The sequence below is a fragment of the Fragaria vesca genome, linkage group LG1, assembly GCF_000184155.1.
Source record: "Fragaria vesca subsp. vesca linkage group LG1, FraVesHawaii_1.0, whole genome shotgun sequence".
Classification (NCBI taxonomy): Eukaryota; Viridiplantae; Streptophyta; class Magnoliopsida; order Rosales; family Rosaceae; genus Fragaria; species Fragaria vesca.
In genome coordinates this window covers 20,795,037-20,812,664 of record NC_020491.1, presented here as the reverse complement: position 1 = coordinate 20,812,664, position 17,628 = coordinate 20,795,037, and the positions used below count along the sequence as shown (strand labels likewise).

The following is a 17,628-nucleotide window of genomic DNA, read 5'->3' as shown; positions in this document are numbered from 1 at the left end:
TTGCCCACCCCTATTGTCTGGCATGTCAATAAAGATGGCATCAGAACAAAGGAACCTGATTAGAAGTAGAAGAAGATCAATTGATTTAATAGTGGGGGCACAAAGAAGATCGGCCAACGAAATTGAACATTTCTCTAGGGGCATGGGCCCTCACTTGTCCTTCATTGGCTTCGTCAATGCATGTCGCAAGATAGTCAATGACGAAATTCGCCTCTCCTCATATTGTATGTGATTATAACTTATGAATGGATGAGAACCACCACAAGTAATCGAGTTGGTAAGAGTTTAGGTGTGGAACCTCCACCCATAACTAGGTTTAAAACAAGGACGCTGATTTGAGTTAAATCTCAATTTATTCTTGGTGACCAGGAAGGAGGAAACGTTCTGACATAATCTCCCGACACAGATTAATCTAGACCTAGAAAACCTTTCAGATGGGGCCTAAATACAAGAAAATATGACCGTACAATTAAGATCAGATAGTAAAGATGATCGATCATTAGGTAAGGGTGGAACTACGTCCAAGCCGGACGGGTTTCGGACCCCATTTGGGTTTCAGACAGATATGGTGATTTGATGTGTAGCAGAGATTAAAGTTGTTTGATATTAGTTTATTCCAGAAGGTGAACCGCCGGACAACCAATTCCATGGTAAACTCAATAGACAAAAATATGACTACTTATAATTGATATTTTATTACAGTTAATTGAAAACCACAAATAATTAACAATTAGTTTCTCCATAACGGTTGGTCACGTTAATGAAAAATTATATATAATAATGTTGTTAAGGAAACTACTTCAATTTTGTGTCTCTACTTCTCTAATCTTTGTCGAGTATGGATTATGGTGCGGAACTAAATTATCAATTTCTTTAATGTTGATAAATATAAGGATATGGTTCTATTTTTCACAAGAAAAAAAAGGTATATGGTTCTATATGATTTTTAGGTTTAAACGTCTAAATTAATGTGATGTTATCATCAACTTTACTTAATTATTTTCATATGAGTGTCTTTATTGATACTTAATAAAAACTTAATAAGCTTGTCAACGAAAAATGATGTACAAATACTGCTACATATAGTTAACTAAAATAAATCTAAATCGAGTATTTTATTATCGAACTCGGACCCCCTAAGTGAAAATCTTGGTTCCGCCACTTTTAGGCAGTATTAGAATAGAGATATTAGGTGGGTGGGGATCTGAATCCTTATTTGGTATCTTGCATAGTTGATCTCAGTTTACAAGAACGTAAACTTTTTTCTATGGTCTGAAATATTCACCGACCAATCATACTTCGCCACATGATCATCTGACCCTAATGACGTTCTGCTGCTGATAGTATATTGTATCATTTGTATGTCAGAAAGCGCTGGACTACGCCAGAGTGTAGTACGCCAGGAGTGGGCACGAGACGCGTGGCAGATTTCTATCCACATAAATGATTTTCGAGGGATAGAAATGAGATTTCTCAGTTGACGGCCGTTCCGATTGATATCAACGGCGTTTGGTAAAATGGGAAAAACCTGCAGCTGCTTGTAATGAGTTTCTGGCTCTACTCCTTCCGGCGACTTTCCTACAGCACACTTGTTCCTCTCGGCGTCGGCTTTAAGCTTAAGGTCTCGGATTGCACCTGCATCCACAGAGGACAACAAAATCAAAGAGAGAAGTTAGAGCTTTTCCAACCGAACTCGATATTCCGGCCACTCCGGCGAGACCCATCGACTCTAGCTGGTACATGAACACTCCTCTTCCTATTATCTACGCTCTAGTGTATTAGATTATCAAATTCCATCGAATTTTGAAAAGTTTCTTTTCTGGGTTTTTGGGAGTTTGACTCCGACAAAGTCTGAAACACCGGCGTCTCTACGGTGCTCACTGGCTTGTTGCTGCGAGGGAAACCGTGTTGGGTATGCTGACGTCTTCTTGTTATGTACAGAGGAACTGAACAAGTTTTATGCTCAGGCCAATTATCAAGAATAGAGAAGATGGTGGTGATGGAATCTTTCTGCTCAACGTCCATAAGGTGTTAACCCAGATGGGTTTTGTTAATCACAAGGTAAAATGAAAGACTCAAAAGTTTAAATTATGGGTGTTGCCATGTTGGTTAGTTGTACAGATTGGATTGTTTGCATCAAAGCCCCAGTCAGGGCCGGTTCTGACCCCCAGTATTTACCGATGACGATGGAGGAGGTTCCCGCCTTCCGGCAAGCTAGTGATCAATTGTAGTCATAGTGACAGTGATAATGAGAATTACAAAAATATCCCTCACTAACGACTCTGTCAGCGTACGTGTACAACGCGAGTAGCGCCGCTTTTGCCTTGTATGTCATGCAATTAGAGAAGGATCGCCCAAGTTGAACATAGAAGTTTGTGGATGCAGATTTGCCAACCAACAACTTTTGTTGGTCATAGAGACCATCCAATCATCTCTCTCTCTCTCTCTCTCTCTCTCTCTATTAGATGGTCTCCATGACCAGCAACTTTTGCTGGTTGGCAAATCTACATCCGAAGTTTGTTCATTCTATAAACAAGAGAGCATCTGGTATATATGGATTGCGTCTTATATGGACCACGGTTAGATTGTGAGCATGATGTCAAATGACACCAACTAACAAGTAGTTATTGACTGTTATATTGTTTGACATAACAATGACATCATGAAAAGATAACTCAATACGTAACTCTCTCATAATGTAACATGGTTACCAAATAGTTTCACACTATTGTCACGAGGTACGTGACGACCATTAGAAGAAAGAATGAACTTGCCGCCCACCTATATCAGAAAATGCATGTCAAGTGCCTATTAGTTTTTACTTTTTAATATAAATATATATATATATATATAATGCGAAATTGTAGCTCTCATACATGTTTTTAATTATTTCGCCACAAAAGTTATTTAATTAAAGAACAATACATATATGTCTCACTTCTTTTCTATTTTACATCTGAGTTCATATCTAATCTAAATTTCAATATCGATTATTAGCAACGCCTCCATGTGATTTAACTATCAAAAATTCAAAACTTACAACTTTGGTATCCTACCAACAGATTGAGCCAGCGAAAACTATTGCATGCATGTTCTTGATCTTTGTACGTGCGGAGAACATGCATGACTGACTAGCGTATTGTCAACTTCTTTCTTTTTTTTTTTTTTTTTTTTTTCCGGTTAAAGAAAGAAAGACAAGTACTGAGCTAATCTATAAGCACATAACTGCATAGATCGAAAGAGGGATATATGGGGTTGGATATTAGGTCTAATTATGTTCGAACATTTGGTTCTAATAAGAATAGTAGATGGATCATGGATCGGGAAATTCTGAATTAAAGAATTCGTAGCTTAATAACTAGTCGACCGACGACTTCGATCCGATCCCTCTCTCTTAGTCTTCTTATATCTGTTAATTAAAGGTCGAGAACCTTGCTATAAATATATCCATTTAGAAATCGTGTACAATATTGGAGGCAGATATATATTGCATTAGCTAGTTTCAGTGATTAAGAAACAGAGCTAGCTAGAGATCAATCAGATCGATATGACTAGCTGCATCGTAGAAGTCATCGCGGTTTTTGTTGCAACTGCTCTCTTGTCAATGTGAGTAACGTTTTTTCTTGTGAATTCGACTTCAGTTATTCCAAGTGCATTCGATCTCTTTTTTTTTTTTTTTTTTGGGTAAGCGTAGAGAGACAAACATCGTCCCTCTACGAAAATTTATTGAAAAAATAAGAAAAAAAATACAATAAGCCGGAGGACTAGGCCAATACCAGCCATATAAAATAAAAAACGTCTAATACCAAGAGAGAAAAACAATATAGGAAAACAAATGAATTACCGAAACCTAAAATTTGGCATACCCAAAAGATCCCGCTGATAATAAGACAAGATAAATAGAGGAGGCATATCCCATCATACCTGCTCAGACAGAGATGTTCCATGATTAGCTAGAGCATTATGCATTCGATCTTATATGTTGCCGTGCAGTTGCTGGCCTTGCTGCAGCGGCAGCAACAGTAAACGATCTAGCAGGCGGACCACCGAGACTGCTCGGGAGAGGAATCTCCGGTATATCGGAATCCGCCGTTCGATGGCAACTGAGAGTCGAATAAAGCTGGACGGACGTCATCGATCGATCTCTTCTGGAACTTGCAATGCAATAAACCATATATGCATGTGTTTTTTTTGTTACTGATAATTAATTTGAAGTTTGGCTTGTAATAACATGAGTCTTGCAATCGACTTTATCCTTATGATGTTGCAATCGACTTTCTTGCAATCGTCACGAATTTGTATTATTGGATTTGTTAGGCATTTTTTTTTTCGATAGTTTGTTTAAACTTTAAAGAGCAAACGCTACTAGAAGTTTTTGGGGTCTGATTTCTTTTATTAGATGATAAAAAAGATACGATATATACCAAGAGATATAAACAGCAAAAGAGATTAGGCCAATCCTTGCTATTAATAATAGTACGTGCCAGTGGCACTGATCTGTACCAAACTTTGCAACACAATAGACCAATTGTGAGGACCATAAAGCCTGCATGAGCTAGGAAGCCTATGTCAACCATGCAGAATTAACCTCTACTGATTCATTATCCATGGAAAAATTGCATAAGCTAGCATTCATATAAGTTACAAGTGTAGTATATATTCTTGGTTTTAACTATTCATATGTTCTTGTCCATTGAATACAAATTTGCTCCTCACCTTATTTTTCTTGTCCATTTATATGCTTCTTAAGCCGCTTCCTATTTTTGTCAAGTGAACTATGTAATATTCCATGGAATTCAAGCATTCGGAAGTAAACATTCCTTTATACGTTTTTACTGACATGTTTGCAGCAATACACGGCACATCTTATGTCTCTTGAACAACTTGATGGAAGTGGCTAGAAGGGACTTCCATTCTCCAGGAGCTTATCCCTATCAAACTACTCTATGAGCTAGCAGATGAATATCTGATGTACAAACTTCCCATAATTCATTTTGTAATTTGTACACATTTTTCATTGTGCTCAGAATACCTGTTGTTGAATGAGTGTACGTATTGCTAGACAATGGGTTTTCCTACCCTCAGAATCTATAGCCATTACCTAGTTTTCTAGTTTTCTAGCTTCATACAACTACAATTGCTATATTTTATCACTTAGCTTTGCATACAATTTAACCCATTAGTAGCCTGTGAAAACGAAGTTGTCATTTGAGAGTAGAATGTGCAATTAAATTTGGGATATATAGTAACGTCAAAGAGGCGTCATCTCATAAGTGTGGGTAATTAAAATACTTCAAGAGATTAAATATCTGCTTCATATATGTATGTGTATAAGATTATAAGGCACCAATGTTAAACGTCCTGGGGGGGGGGGGGGTGGAAAGGGATAGAAAGGGTTATAGTTATCTTGAATAACAAATACACAATGACAATAAATAAAAATTACAGTAAAATAACAATGAACACTAAGATGTTTTTTACTCGCAGAAACCCTACAACCAGGGAGAAAAACTGCGTGCCCCTACTCTTGAGGGACAAACCTTTCCACTATGTAAAACTCACTTCTTACAAGATTATAGTTTAGGGATACATGAACGACTTGCTCTCCTGCCTAAACTACCCACTACTCTAGATCTATACTTTCTCTCTTGTTTCTGAGTATCTCACTCCTTACAAGATTTCAGTATAGGAAACAGCAACGACTTGCTATCCTACCTAATCCCAAACTAGTCTAGATCTACCTCTCTTGTCTCTAAGTGGCTATACATGAAGGTATAAGAAGTTTCAACTTAGAACTCTGCTATCACTTAACTGATTCTTCTTGAACACTTCTCAAAAGTTTCACTCTCAGAAACTCAGCTATCCTAAACTGATTCTTTCATGAACCCAACTATCTCAGCGGGATACATCAGAACTCAGCTATCCTCAGCTGTTTCTTTCATGAACACTTCCGGGGTTGCTGCACTACCAACTGATCTCATGGTATGCAGAATGCAATGAGTTTATGAGAAAAAAGTTTTGTTCAGCTCTAAGGTTTATAATCACAAAAGGAAGACTTAGAGACTAATGAAAAATGCAAAGGAAAACCAAACCTCAACAATAATGCAATGAGTTTGTGAGAAAAGGTTATGTTCAACTCTAAGCTTTATAATCACAACCCTAATGAACAATGCAAAGGAAAAACCAAAACCTAACAATACAAATGTAAAACTACATCTTGACAACCATTGAGCAAAGGCAGCCTTGCTCAATATATATAGGCTGATTGAGTGCTCTAACAAGAGAGCGAGAGACACAAGCTAAAGAGGTGCCACAAGAGGGCAGGCACGAGGGCCAAAGCAAGGAAAGGATTTTGGACTTTTGTCCTTGGCCAAACTCAGAAAGTGAGAAGACATATGCAGTTGTCCATGACCAAGCAAAAAGACAAACAAAACTATCATAAACAATGTTTGATTTAAAAGCAAGAGACAAAAGGTTTTGCAAACTTTTCCCAAAAGCATAATATCACATTGGTTTAGCAAATTATTTTTTCTCTGCTATCAAACAAAGACAGCTGCTATATTTGTTTGTATATCATAAACACAGCTGTAGCCTTAGAGCTCTAAACCATGAGTCACGGGTTAAGACAAAAACATCAACCCCAAAACTAAATTGAGCACAAAGGCAAGACCTTTAAATATTCTAGTTGTCAATTTGAAATTCAAATTAGGATCTTTCCCAGACATAAAATTGATGCCACAAGGGTAAATAAACTTAAACATAAGACAACAGAACAAAAGATCAAAAAGCTGGAAACCCAGATTTTTAGGATGGCAAGTGATACTGTTATCCTCTGTGAAAAACCATGAAATCCACATGCATGATTTTACCTGAGTTCCATGAGATCATGTTGGTTCTTCTACTTCTTCACCTTGTTCTTCAGATGTGCAAGACCAATCTCCCAATTGTTTTAGGCTTCATAGGTTATGTTTTGTTCTATATATATAAGGATTGCCAACAACCTTATACCTTCAAATGTGTTACTCGCCAATTTCTCCAAGTTGCCACATAAACAAGCTAGTCTCCTAGACAGGATTCAGAGCACCGAGCTGCACTTAAACCAAAATGAATAGACCGTTGGATTACATTTATCACACTATTTAATTATTTAAATAAAAAGTTAAGTATAAATATCAACGGTTGAGATTTCCTAATAAATACTTAATTCTTTGGTGTATACAAGAATTTTCATAGTCTCCAATCAAACTTAATTCCATCATCTCCTCCTCTTGGGAGTAGTGGCAGTTTGAACGAAGCTTTAGTCTTTACTCTTCAACAAGAAAGGCCAACGACCAATCTGGGGGTTTCTTAATGTCTTCATTACAGATTTACAGAAGCAGTATCACTCTGACGACGGCCATAAGCTGAGCTTGCTTCTTTAATTGCTTTATACTACTATTGTGATATCCCTGAGGAGCTTGTTCTGATGAAAATGGCGTTTCTTTACAAGCCACATTCATTGCCTCCTGCTCTGCAATTGATGCAATCTGGACCGTTGATATAGCCAATGTGAGTAGAACTTGCCCTCTATTTTGTGTTTTGCTTCCTCTTTACTGTTTGCAATGTGAATACAGCTGAGTGAAAGTCTGAGTCTTTGAGCCATTTCTTTGCTGCCCTCATTTCAGAGAAGCGCTAGCTTGCTAGTTGGAAGAAACAATGGCAAGAAGAGCATCCACATCCCTTCCATTTCATGTTGGTGGTGTTGAGGAGGAGGAGAATGGGCCTACCTTCTTCAAGATCATAAAGCCTGGATTCAACACTGAGCATTTAGTAAGTGATTTCAAGCCCTACCATCTCTTCAACTTCATGAATCCTGCTCTGAATATTATTGCTGTTACGGTATCACCGGATCATTTATGTATGAATGTCTGTGTGTCTGTGTGTGTCTTGGTTTCTCTATTTTGTGGTTGTGCAAAAACATATTTGATTATGATCTAGGACACAATATCAGGAATCCTTACAAAATAACTGGAGCATGATTTTGCTACTGTTTCATGGGTGAAAAATACTTTACTTAAGAGGGATTTTCTCTTGTTTAGTAACCAAGTTTTTCATGATATTTGTATAAATCTTCTCTATTCATTTATGATAGCTTCCTGCTTGGCTAGTCTTTTACTTTTTAATATGCACGTACTATGATAGTACGTACCTCTGGATGAGGAATAGATTTCTTTAGATAGCAAATCGTTTATGGTTATATGATGGTACATGATTGATGTTTCAAATCTCGTAGTATTTGTCTAATTTATATAGGATCTCTATAGTCATACGAAGTTCCTTCTTGCTCAAAATTATTATTCTCTGTTGAGTCTGTTTTTGTTATCTGCCAATGCTTTATCCTTAGTGACCTGAAATTTTAATTTCTTTCCTCTGTACTTGCATCTTTAAGAGAATCCCACCTGCGTTTCGGAAGCATGTATCACATGAACTCACTAAGAGAGCAATCTTGAAATTGAAGAATTCATCAGAATCTTCCTGGACTGTTATAGTAAGTAAAACAGGAAGGGACATATATTTAAAGGATGGCTGGCAGGAGTTTTTAAGAGATAACGCCCTAGGTGATTCTGAGTTCTTAGTGTTTAGGTATGACAAACATATGCATTTCACCATTAATATTTTTGACAAGAACTGTGTCGAAAGAGTGAATGTCGCTGACCTCAGAGCATGTGAATCATCCATCTTTTCAGACAGTTCTAAAAGGCCTTTGGCAAGACCACCAACAGGTAATAACTTCAGTGTAACGTGATGTTGTTTAAAACATATTGCTACTTGGATTAAATCATGTCTCTGCTAATGTATGTGTGTATGTGAAGCTGCAGGTAATCATCGATATGACTTGGTTGCGGAAGCTGCTAAGGGACTTAAATCCAAAGGTATTCAATTTAGGCATTACAACATTGTTGCGGTCATAAACATAGTTGGCCAGTTAGCTACATAGCATAAGTTCTTAGGTTTAAGAATTTGTTTAAACAAATATTACTACCGGAACCCATAACTCATCTCTGCTATGCTTTATTTATGCACCTGAAACTGCAGGTGAACACCTTCCAAGTTGTGCAGCTGCTGCAGCTTTCAAATCCAAATTTCCTTGGTTTACAAAAGTTCTTAAAAAATCGAGGATGGTGGTAAGTGACATTAACCAGGCCTCTTCTATTCTGTATTTGATTTTCTTTAGTATCAACTATAAACCTTAAGCTGCAAATAGAAACTTTTTGGCTCTCTCTCTCATTGGTTTTCACTGATGTAGGCAATCCCCACACACTTCTACAAGATAATGTTTCCTTCAAGAAAATATGATAACATTTTCCTGGTGACTTCAAAGGGAAAATTCACAGTGACGCTTATTACTTGCGCTAATACAATGATGTTGTCTGGAGGGTGGTCTTCCTTTAGAAAGGCTAACCTACTCCAGGTTGGTGATATCTGCATCTTTGAGCTCGTGAAAGAAAACACCATGAAGGTTCACATTTTCCGAAACTGATTAGCGCTACTGTAGAAAGATTGGTACTTTCAGCCGTAAGCTAAGGATTTGTTTCTCAAATAGACCACAGTAGAGATGTGATCTCGATGTATGTGACATGCTTCCAAGCGACTACAGCTGAATAAGTAGTATATCTAGCTACCGGAACAACCTAAATTCATGCTGTAATCTTGTTGCCCAGTACTTGTTTTCTTTGTATAACCATATCGATCTCAACTTTCTTTATTAACTAAGAAACATGAACAAGCGCCAAAGATCCTCTCTGACTGATCAAAACCAGTTTGGATCCTCTTCCAGAATTAAAAGGATGAGGACTATTAATAGTCCATCGGAACTCCTCTTCGATATTATTAATGATTAATCCATACATGTTGTAAATAGTTATTATTTAGTAGACATTCTTGTAATTAGCCATCTAGGGTTGTTATTGTAATTTACATCATGACTTCATCTCTATATAAGAGATGGTTCCCTACTCAATAATACATACATATTCTTTCATTCTCTTGGTTGTTTCTCTCCTTTCTCAATCTATTCTTTTTGTTTTACAACACGTTATCAGCACGAATAGTTTTAACGCTAAGGTAGTTTTTATGCAGCATGGAAGATAGACCGTTGATCAATCGATGGAAGAATCATTCAACATGGTTCAGAATTTCAATCACAAACAAGCTCTCGGATTGGATTAGAAGTTTAGTCCACCAATATTCTCGGTTCTGACACATAAGATGAACACTCATTGATTCGCTTTGCATCGAGTAAAGTTTTCTAAACTCTATTATAATTCATGTTTCTTTTAAACTTTGATTACAAGAAAAACCATCCTGAAGCATGAACCATATGTTGTTTATGTTTCGATTTTATGATTTCATGTTTATTAACTTTGATTGCATATTGAAAAATCCGTCTACGATGCATGAGCACCAAATATATTGTATTAGTCTATTTGGTTAATACATATGAACATGAATTGTCATATAAGTTTTCTTATGTTATGAGAATTGGAAAAGGAAAATATAGCAACCAAAAAAAAAAAAATCACTACGGAGGCCAGTAGCCACCGAAATCAACCTTCGCAACTGCCTAGTAGTGCAGACAAGGAGGCACATGGATCAGCAAAAAGAATAGTTTTTCATGATATCCAAACTCAAGATCATGCATGCATTCTGGAAGTAGTGCTTGTAACCATTAAGGTTTTACCATTAATTTGGTCAATGATAGCAGACGTTACATATATTCCATATTCATTATGCCTGAAGCATTTAGTGATAAGAATGAATTAATATTGCGCTTAATGGGGTTTAAATAAAATCCGTTAGTAAATGTTACGTCAATAGTATAACGACATTTTAGTGCTAATTATGTTACTTAATTGTAGCTTAATATGTATATTTTGTCAGTTACAAATTTGATTTGTGTCAAATTCATTATGTCATTTAAGGATATGTAATGCCAGAAGCATTTACCAATTTACAACTCACATTATGCTACAAGTATTATGAGCCAAATTATTGTGCAAATTATGATACAAACGTTATGAATTTAATATTCAGTTACGTCAATTTGAATAATTTCCATTATAATTCATTATGCTAGAAGCATGAATTTTGAGTTTAATTACGTAATTGTTATATAAACGTTATGCCAGTAGCATTTACCTCATTTATTACTAATACAGTATTACATAATGTCATAAGCATTAATGGGATTTAAACCCATAACCGCTACATAAATGATATTTGTTATTGCCTTTATGTCGGATCCTAATTTATGTCAATTACGAATTAGAATCATATTCATTTCAATTTGACGTTTATGAGGGTATAATGCCAGAAGCAATTACACATTTATAACCCCATAAATTGTGCTTTTAGTATTAAGGTTTAATTACGCGATTATTACATCAATGTCATGCCAGAAGCATTTATCCAATTTAATACTTATGTGTAATGCTAGAAGCATTAATGAGATTTGAACTCATTGCCTTTGGTACTTAACCGCTACATAAATGATATATATTTAGTAATTTATGCCATATATTAATTGTCGGTTACCAAATTCAAATCGCGTCAGTTTTATTCAATTAGTTCTCAATTATGTTATCGTTTATATCGATAATTATTATGAGTATGTAATGACACATTAATGCCAGAAGCAATTAGAGATGCAAATGAGTTAGTTTTGCAAGTAACCGCTACGTTATTAACATTTATTGGTTTAGTGATTTTATTGCATATACATTATGTCGATGAGAATTAAATTGTTTTCGTTATAATTTAATTTATTTCGGTTTCATATAATTACTTTCACATTAAGTTTGTATATTACGATTTAATAACATATGTTCCATTGGTTTATGTTATATTGGTGAATATTAATGATGTTAAGTCAGAAGCTTAAATCAAGCATGAATATATATGAAATTGAGCCAGAAGCTCGACGTAAGCTCCAAGGCTAGAACATAAGCTCGTCATATGTCGCCTTGAGTCTATGACAATGATTATAACTCTTCGTAAACTAGGCTCACCTAGTTGGATGCGATGTCTAGGTAAGTACTTTTGAGGATGTGTACTTAAGTGAGCCTCGCTCCACCACCTCATCATGGCTTACCTGGTCGTATACAATTGGAGTTACCGAAAGAGTTGATTAATAACATTGCATTTCTTGGTAGACCATTATTAGCCCAGTAGGCCTACTCTCCCTCTACGGGACCTAAAAGCCTAGCATACCTCTCAGATTGTGCCCCGTAGGCTTGTAAAGAATGTAGAGGCTAGGTTTATTTATTTCACTTTAATTTCAGTCAATTCCTTTGGTCCAGCAGAATCAAACAAAAGGAAAATAATCTAATGACACTAGATTTTCGTACCTAGTCATTATGTATGTCTATGGGACTCTCCAAATATTTTCTCATAATGGCTATTGTTAATATATTCATCATATTTAATGTGTAGTTAATTGCCAAAAGCATTTACACATAGTTACGTGACATATTCACTATGCTAAATTAGTAGCGTGGAATTAATATCATCAATTGTTACATGATTATAACTTGAAAATACATGTACCTAATGAACCAGTAGTTCAGCAATGAACCGGTAGTTCAGACATGAACCTGTAGTTCATGTATAAATCGATCTTCTAGTTTTGATAATAATCCCCTTAAGAAACTTGAAGTTTCATTCCAAATTCATCAGACATGATAAAATCGGTAGCTTTATCATGTTAATTGGTAGTCTCCAGAAGAAACAATTTGAACTAGACATCTTCCTTGCATGAAGCAAAAAAAAATATTAAAATGGAAGGGCTTGTTGCCTTAGAATCTAAATCAAAATTGATATGAGTTATCAATATTAAGGAATTGAGCATTCTCGTCTGGCTAACGAGGTCAAAATACCTTTACATTTCAAAAGAACGTTATCGAAAGGTAAGTTCATTAAATCAATGCTTAAAACATTGAAACCACCAGAAAAATGATGTAATATCTTTGCATAACCTTCCAATGTGCGGCCAAAAGCGTACATTGACTATATTCAAATTTATTAGCTAGAAGCTAAATGATTCGAGCAAATACTAGCTATAGTATTGGTGTTTGATGCACCCAGGAAAACATATGATGCACCGTATCCTCAACTCAATTATCACACAGGCATCCCCATCAGAATAAGGGTCTTGTCTTTAATGACACATTATATCAAGCTGCTTGTTAAGAATGTTGAATACTAGACCATCACATGCAAAGACTAGAATATACATTATCTCTTTATGCACAGAATGCAAGGAAAAATATGTGGACCTATCCAACCACCATACGGACCAGTTAAATATTAATGGTTTTGGTTGATGCATCGACAAATTAAGTGATCAGATGTCACACTATTGTCCACAAGAAAATGATGCCTTTGCTAAACTCTCACTTATGAAATAGAGGGTACACCACTCGGATTATCCCATAAAGTCTATAAGACTTGATAATGCCGGAGAGTTTACATCGAAGGTTTTCGATGATTATTGCATATCCCTTGGGTTTTGTAAAACATATAGTTTCCTATGTTCAAACCTAAGATGGTCTCGCATATAGAACCTTGGTAATGCGCACCAAGCTTCTATTGTTTGCGTCGGGCTATGCAATCTTGCATGCAGCCATGTCGGTCTAGTTGAGGCCCACTGCTACCCATCTTACTTCGTGTTACAGTTGGTGACTGGGTGTGAACCTGATGTTTTTGCACTTATACGCATTTGGGTTTGCAGTCTCCGTGCCAATTGTGTCGCCACAACGTACAAAATCGGGTCCTCAACAAAGGATGGGCATATATGTCGATTATGAACCCTATCCATTATGTGCTCCTTAGAGTTCTTGACAGGAGATCTCTATACCGCTAGATTTGCGGTCGTCATTTTGATGAGACAATCTTCCCGCCGTTAGGGGGAGATAAGAATGTGAGCGTTCCTAATGAACGACGTGTAGAATGTCTCATCTTGATCCCCAAACCGCACATGTGAAATTGAAGTGCGAAGAATTTTACTTCTAGTTAAAGTGACGAGATAATATATACCTGCTGCAAACCTACAAGAATAAATGTCCCTGTAGGATGTATCGTCCTAGTTGGACGAGGTACGGCCATGGCGGCTAACCAGTCATAGTCCCTGCCCAGAAGCGAGGTAGACCATTAGGTTCGAACGATTCTTATCCCTAGAAGAGGGTAAACTTGGCACAAATGAATCTTCTTGCCATCGTAATCTCAACCAATTCAACTCACGAGATAAATCCGGATTATGGGTTTGTCCTAGAAGAGACAATGTTGGGGGACGCTCCAACATTTAAACCCACTCCCGAGAATAGAAAATCTCGGTAAATTTTGTGAGATATTGAATCGGAATAGGAGTTCATCGATGATATGTTTGTATTTACGGTGGCCACCGAATTTATAATAAGCGATGATGTCGAACCTTGCTTCATTGACAAATCTCAACAAAGAGACGACTGGCTAAAAAGGAAAGAAACAATCCAGGTCAAATCAAATTCCTTAACTTAGAGAAAGGTGTTATTATGGGCCTGTTGTTCCCACACCTACCCATGTTAAACCTATATTGTTTAGATGGGTATTTGTAAGGAAGTGTAATGAGAAAAACGAGATTGTGATATAAGTCTCGTTTAGTGGCGCAAGGATTTTCTCAACACCCTGCGATTGATTACGAGGAGACGTACTTTCCCGTAATGGACGTCATAACGTTCCACTACCTTATCAGTGTGGTAGTTTCCAAATAACTGAATAAGCAGTCTACAAATGTGGTAACAACTTATCTCTATGGGGATCTGAATATAGAGATATACATGAAGTTTCCTAAAGGACTTCTGTTACCCAATGCAAATAGTTCTAGACCACAGAACATGCTCTCCATTTGCTAGAGTAGTTCACTTTAGGGGTTCAAACAATCCAGACGGAGTTGGTATAACGGTCTAAATGAATATTTGTTTGGGGTGGGATATATGAACAAATGGACTATGCCCATGCGTGTTTTAAGGAAACAAATTCCGGGTTTGTAATTTGTGGTAATTTATGTCAATGACATGAATTTGACTGATACTCTTGAAGAGATTAAAGAAACTGCAAAACACCTGAAATCGGAGTTTGAGATGAATGACTTTAGGAGACCAAATATTATTTTGTCGACCTGAAGTCGTGCAAAGTGCAGATGGAATTTTAGTCCATCAATCAAATTAAATCTAGAAGATGTTAAGATACTTTGATGAGGATAAAACAAAGTATTTAAGCACACCTATAGTCGTCCGAGGTCTAAAGACACCTGTATTATCATGCAGATAATAACGAAGAGATATTAAGGCCAGAAGACTCATATCTAAGTACAATAGGCGCATTATTATACTTGGTTGAATTGCCTTGACCGGACATCTCATCTGATGTGAATTTGTTAGCTAGATATAGCTCTGCGCCAACATGCCGCCTCCATAAATGGCATAAAAGACAATTTTTCGTTACTTTAAATGTATGATGGAAAATGACTCATTTTATCCCTAGGCATCATATGGAATGGATCAACCGCCTATGATCCTTAGAATGATGTTTGCCTTGTTAAATATGTTGACACGAGTTATGTAAACCCACACAAGGCTTATTCCCAACTGGTTATGTCTTTATTATAGGGAATACAATAATCTTAGAGGTATATGAAATAAAAACCTCTTTAAATCATGCTGACTATTAAGTTATTCAAGAAGCGTGATCAATATAGTAGTTTTACCTAGTGTGTAGTTTTTAGGGGGAGTATCTTGAAGTATACTCTTGACCATTGTGTACTCTTTTTATCCTTCGTCTAGGGTTATTTTGTCCCACTGGGTTTTGTTACCTGGCAAGGTTTTAATGAGGCACACATGTAATTAGTCACATTCCTCATGCTGCATCTTGAAGATGCCTTTATTTGAAATATATGCATTTGCTCATCTTTTCCCTTCGACCACGGGTTTGTCCCACTGGGTTTACCGGGCAAGGTTTTGGTGTAGCAACTATTATGCATCTATCTCCTATAGACTCACATCTTATGATCCAGACTAAACTGCTTCACCGAAATCAAGGGTTCTGACTATCATTGCTACTTGTGCGTTGTACTCTTTTCTCCTTCGACTAGGATTGTTTTTGTCCCATAGGGTTTTTATTACATGGCAAGGTTTTGACGAGGCAACACCGAAGCATATATTAGGAGAAGCTAATGACAGAGAATACCCAAGGGGGAGTGTTGTAAATAGTTATTATTTAGTGGGCATTCTTGTAATTAGCCAACTAGGGTTGTTATTGTAATTTACATCATGACTTCATTTCTATATAAGAGATTGTTCCCTACTCAATAATACATACATATTCTCTCATTCTCTTGGTTGTTTCTCTCCTTTCTCAATCTATTCTTTTTGTTTTACAACAATACCATAGTTTTCTACATCACAATATATAGCTATGTGTTGTAAAATAAAAGAAATAGATTGAGAAAGGAGAGAAACAATCAAGAGAATGAGAGAATATGTGTGTATTATTGAGTATGAAACCATCTCTTATATAGAGATGAGTCCATGATATAAATTACAATAACAACCTTAGTCGGCTAATTACAAGAATATCCACTATATAATAACTATTTACAACACTATGCTTTTTTCTGTAATACACAACATTCTAGCTAGTTGGAAACATTGATAGTTTTGGTCCTTCAACCTATACGGCTATACTTCCATCATGTCACCCTTATTAACACTCAAAAACTACCAAGAAATCTAATTCTATCTCAAATAGAGGCCAACTCGGTCTTCCTTGTCTGAGAAACTTGTTCTGTTCCTTCTTCCCACACCACCAAAATAGAAACTACACGTACAACACCAAAGGGCAAAGGCTAATAGCTCGATCTTTGAGTCCCAATATAGCTTCACCAACCAAGTTACAATTATGCGAGGCAATGCACTGGAAGCTGAATGGTTGCTAAATATGTACCCAAATGACCAAATTTGACACATAATAGGACCAAAAACAAAGTTATGTGCTCGAAAAATATTCACTGGCTGCCTTACACAACACATGTCCATGAGGATTAGAGAGGCGTGAGTCCTCCTTCATTGAAGCATTTCAAATATTAATTTCACCAAGAGCCACCAAGAAAGCTAGAAACTAGCTAGGTTAAAACAGCACTTATAAAAAAAGATTTGCTATGACCAGTCCATCAAGCTCACTTGCGAAAAGTCACAAGTTTATAGGGATTAGGCAAGGTTGCAATAGGTACATAAATTGATGTACGAAAATTCTATATGTAAGTTCATCCGGCTTTCCTTGTTTGTAGTCGATCAACATTTCTCACCTTTATGTTGGTTTGGAAATAGTGAAAATGCTACTCAGTATAGACTGTTAAGTAGAGAGACATAAATATAAGGACAGGATCAAATAGTCCTTGAGGACGGGATCAAACAATGCTTTTAATTTCAGAGGCAATAATTATGTCAAAGTCGTCATTTGATCCCATTGAAATAAAGGTATATGAATGTTTCACACCAACATTGTCATCCCGAGGTTTCAATAAACAACTCATTGTTGATTTATAAGGAAAGATTA

At 36.5% G+C, this 17,628-nt stretch overlaps 1 protein-coding gene across 1 annotated transcript; it reads left to right on the top strand.

Moving 5' to 3' along the window:
- Nucleotides 1-7,695: 7,695 nt before the first annotated feature.
- Nucleotides 7,696-9,520, top strand: LOC101297098 (B3 domain-containing protein Os11g0197600-like). Its single transcript, XM_004289512.1, has 5 exons — nt 7,696-7,878; nt 8,429-8,762; nt 8,859-8,912; nt 9,076-9,164; nt 9,287-9,520. The coding sequence occupies exons 1-5, from the start codon at nt 7,696-7,698 to the stop codon at nt 9,518-9,520; spliced, it is 894 nt and encodes a 297-aa protein (XP_004289560.1).
- The last annotated feature ends 8,108 nt before the right edge of the window (nt 9,521-17,628 follow it).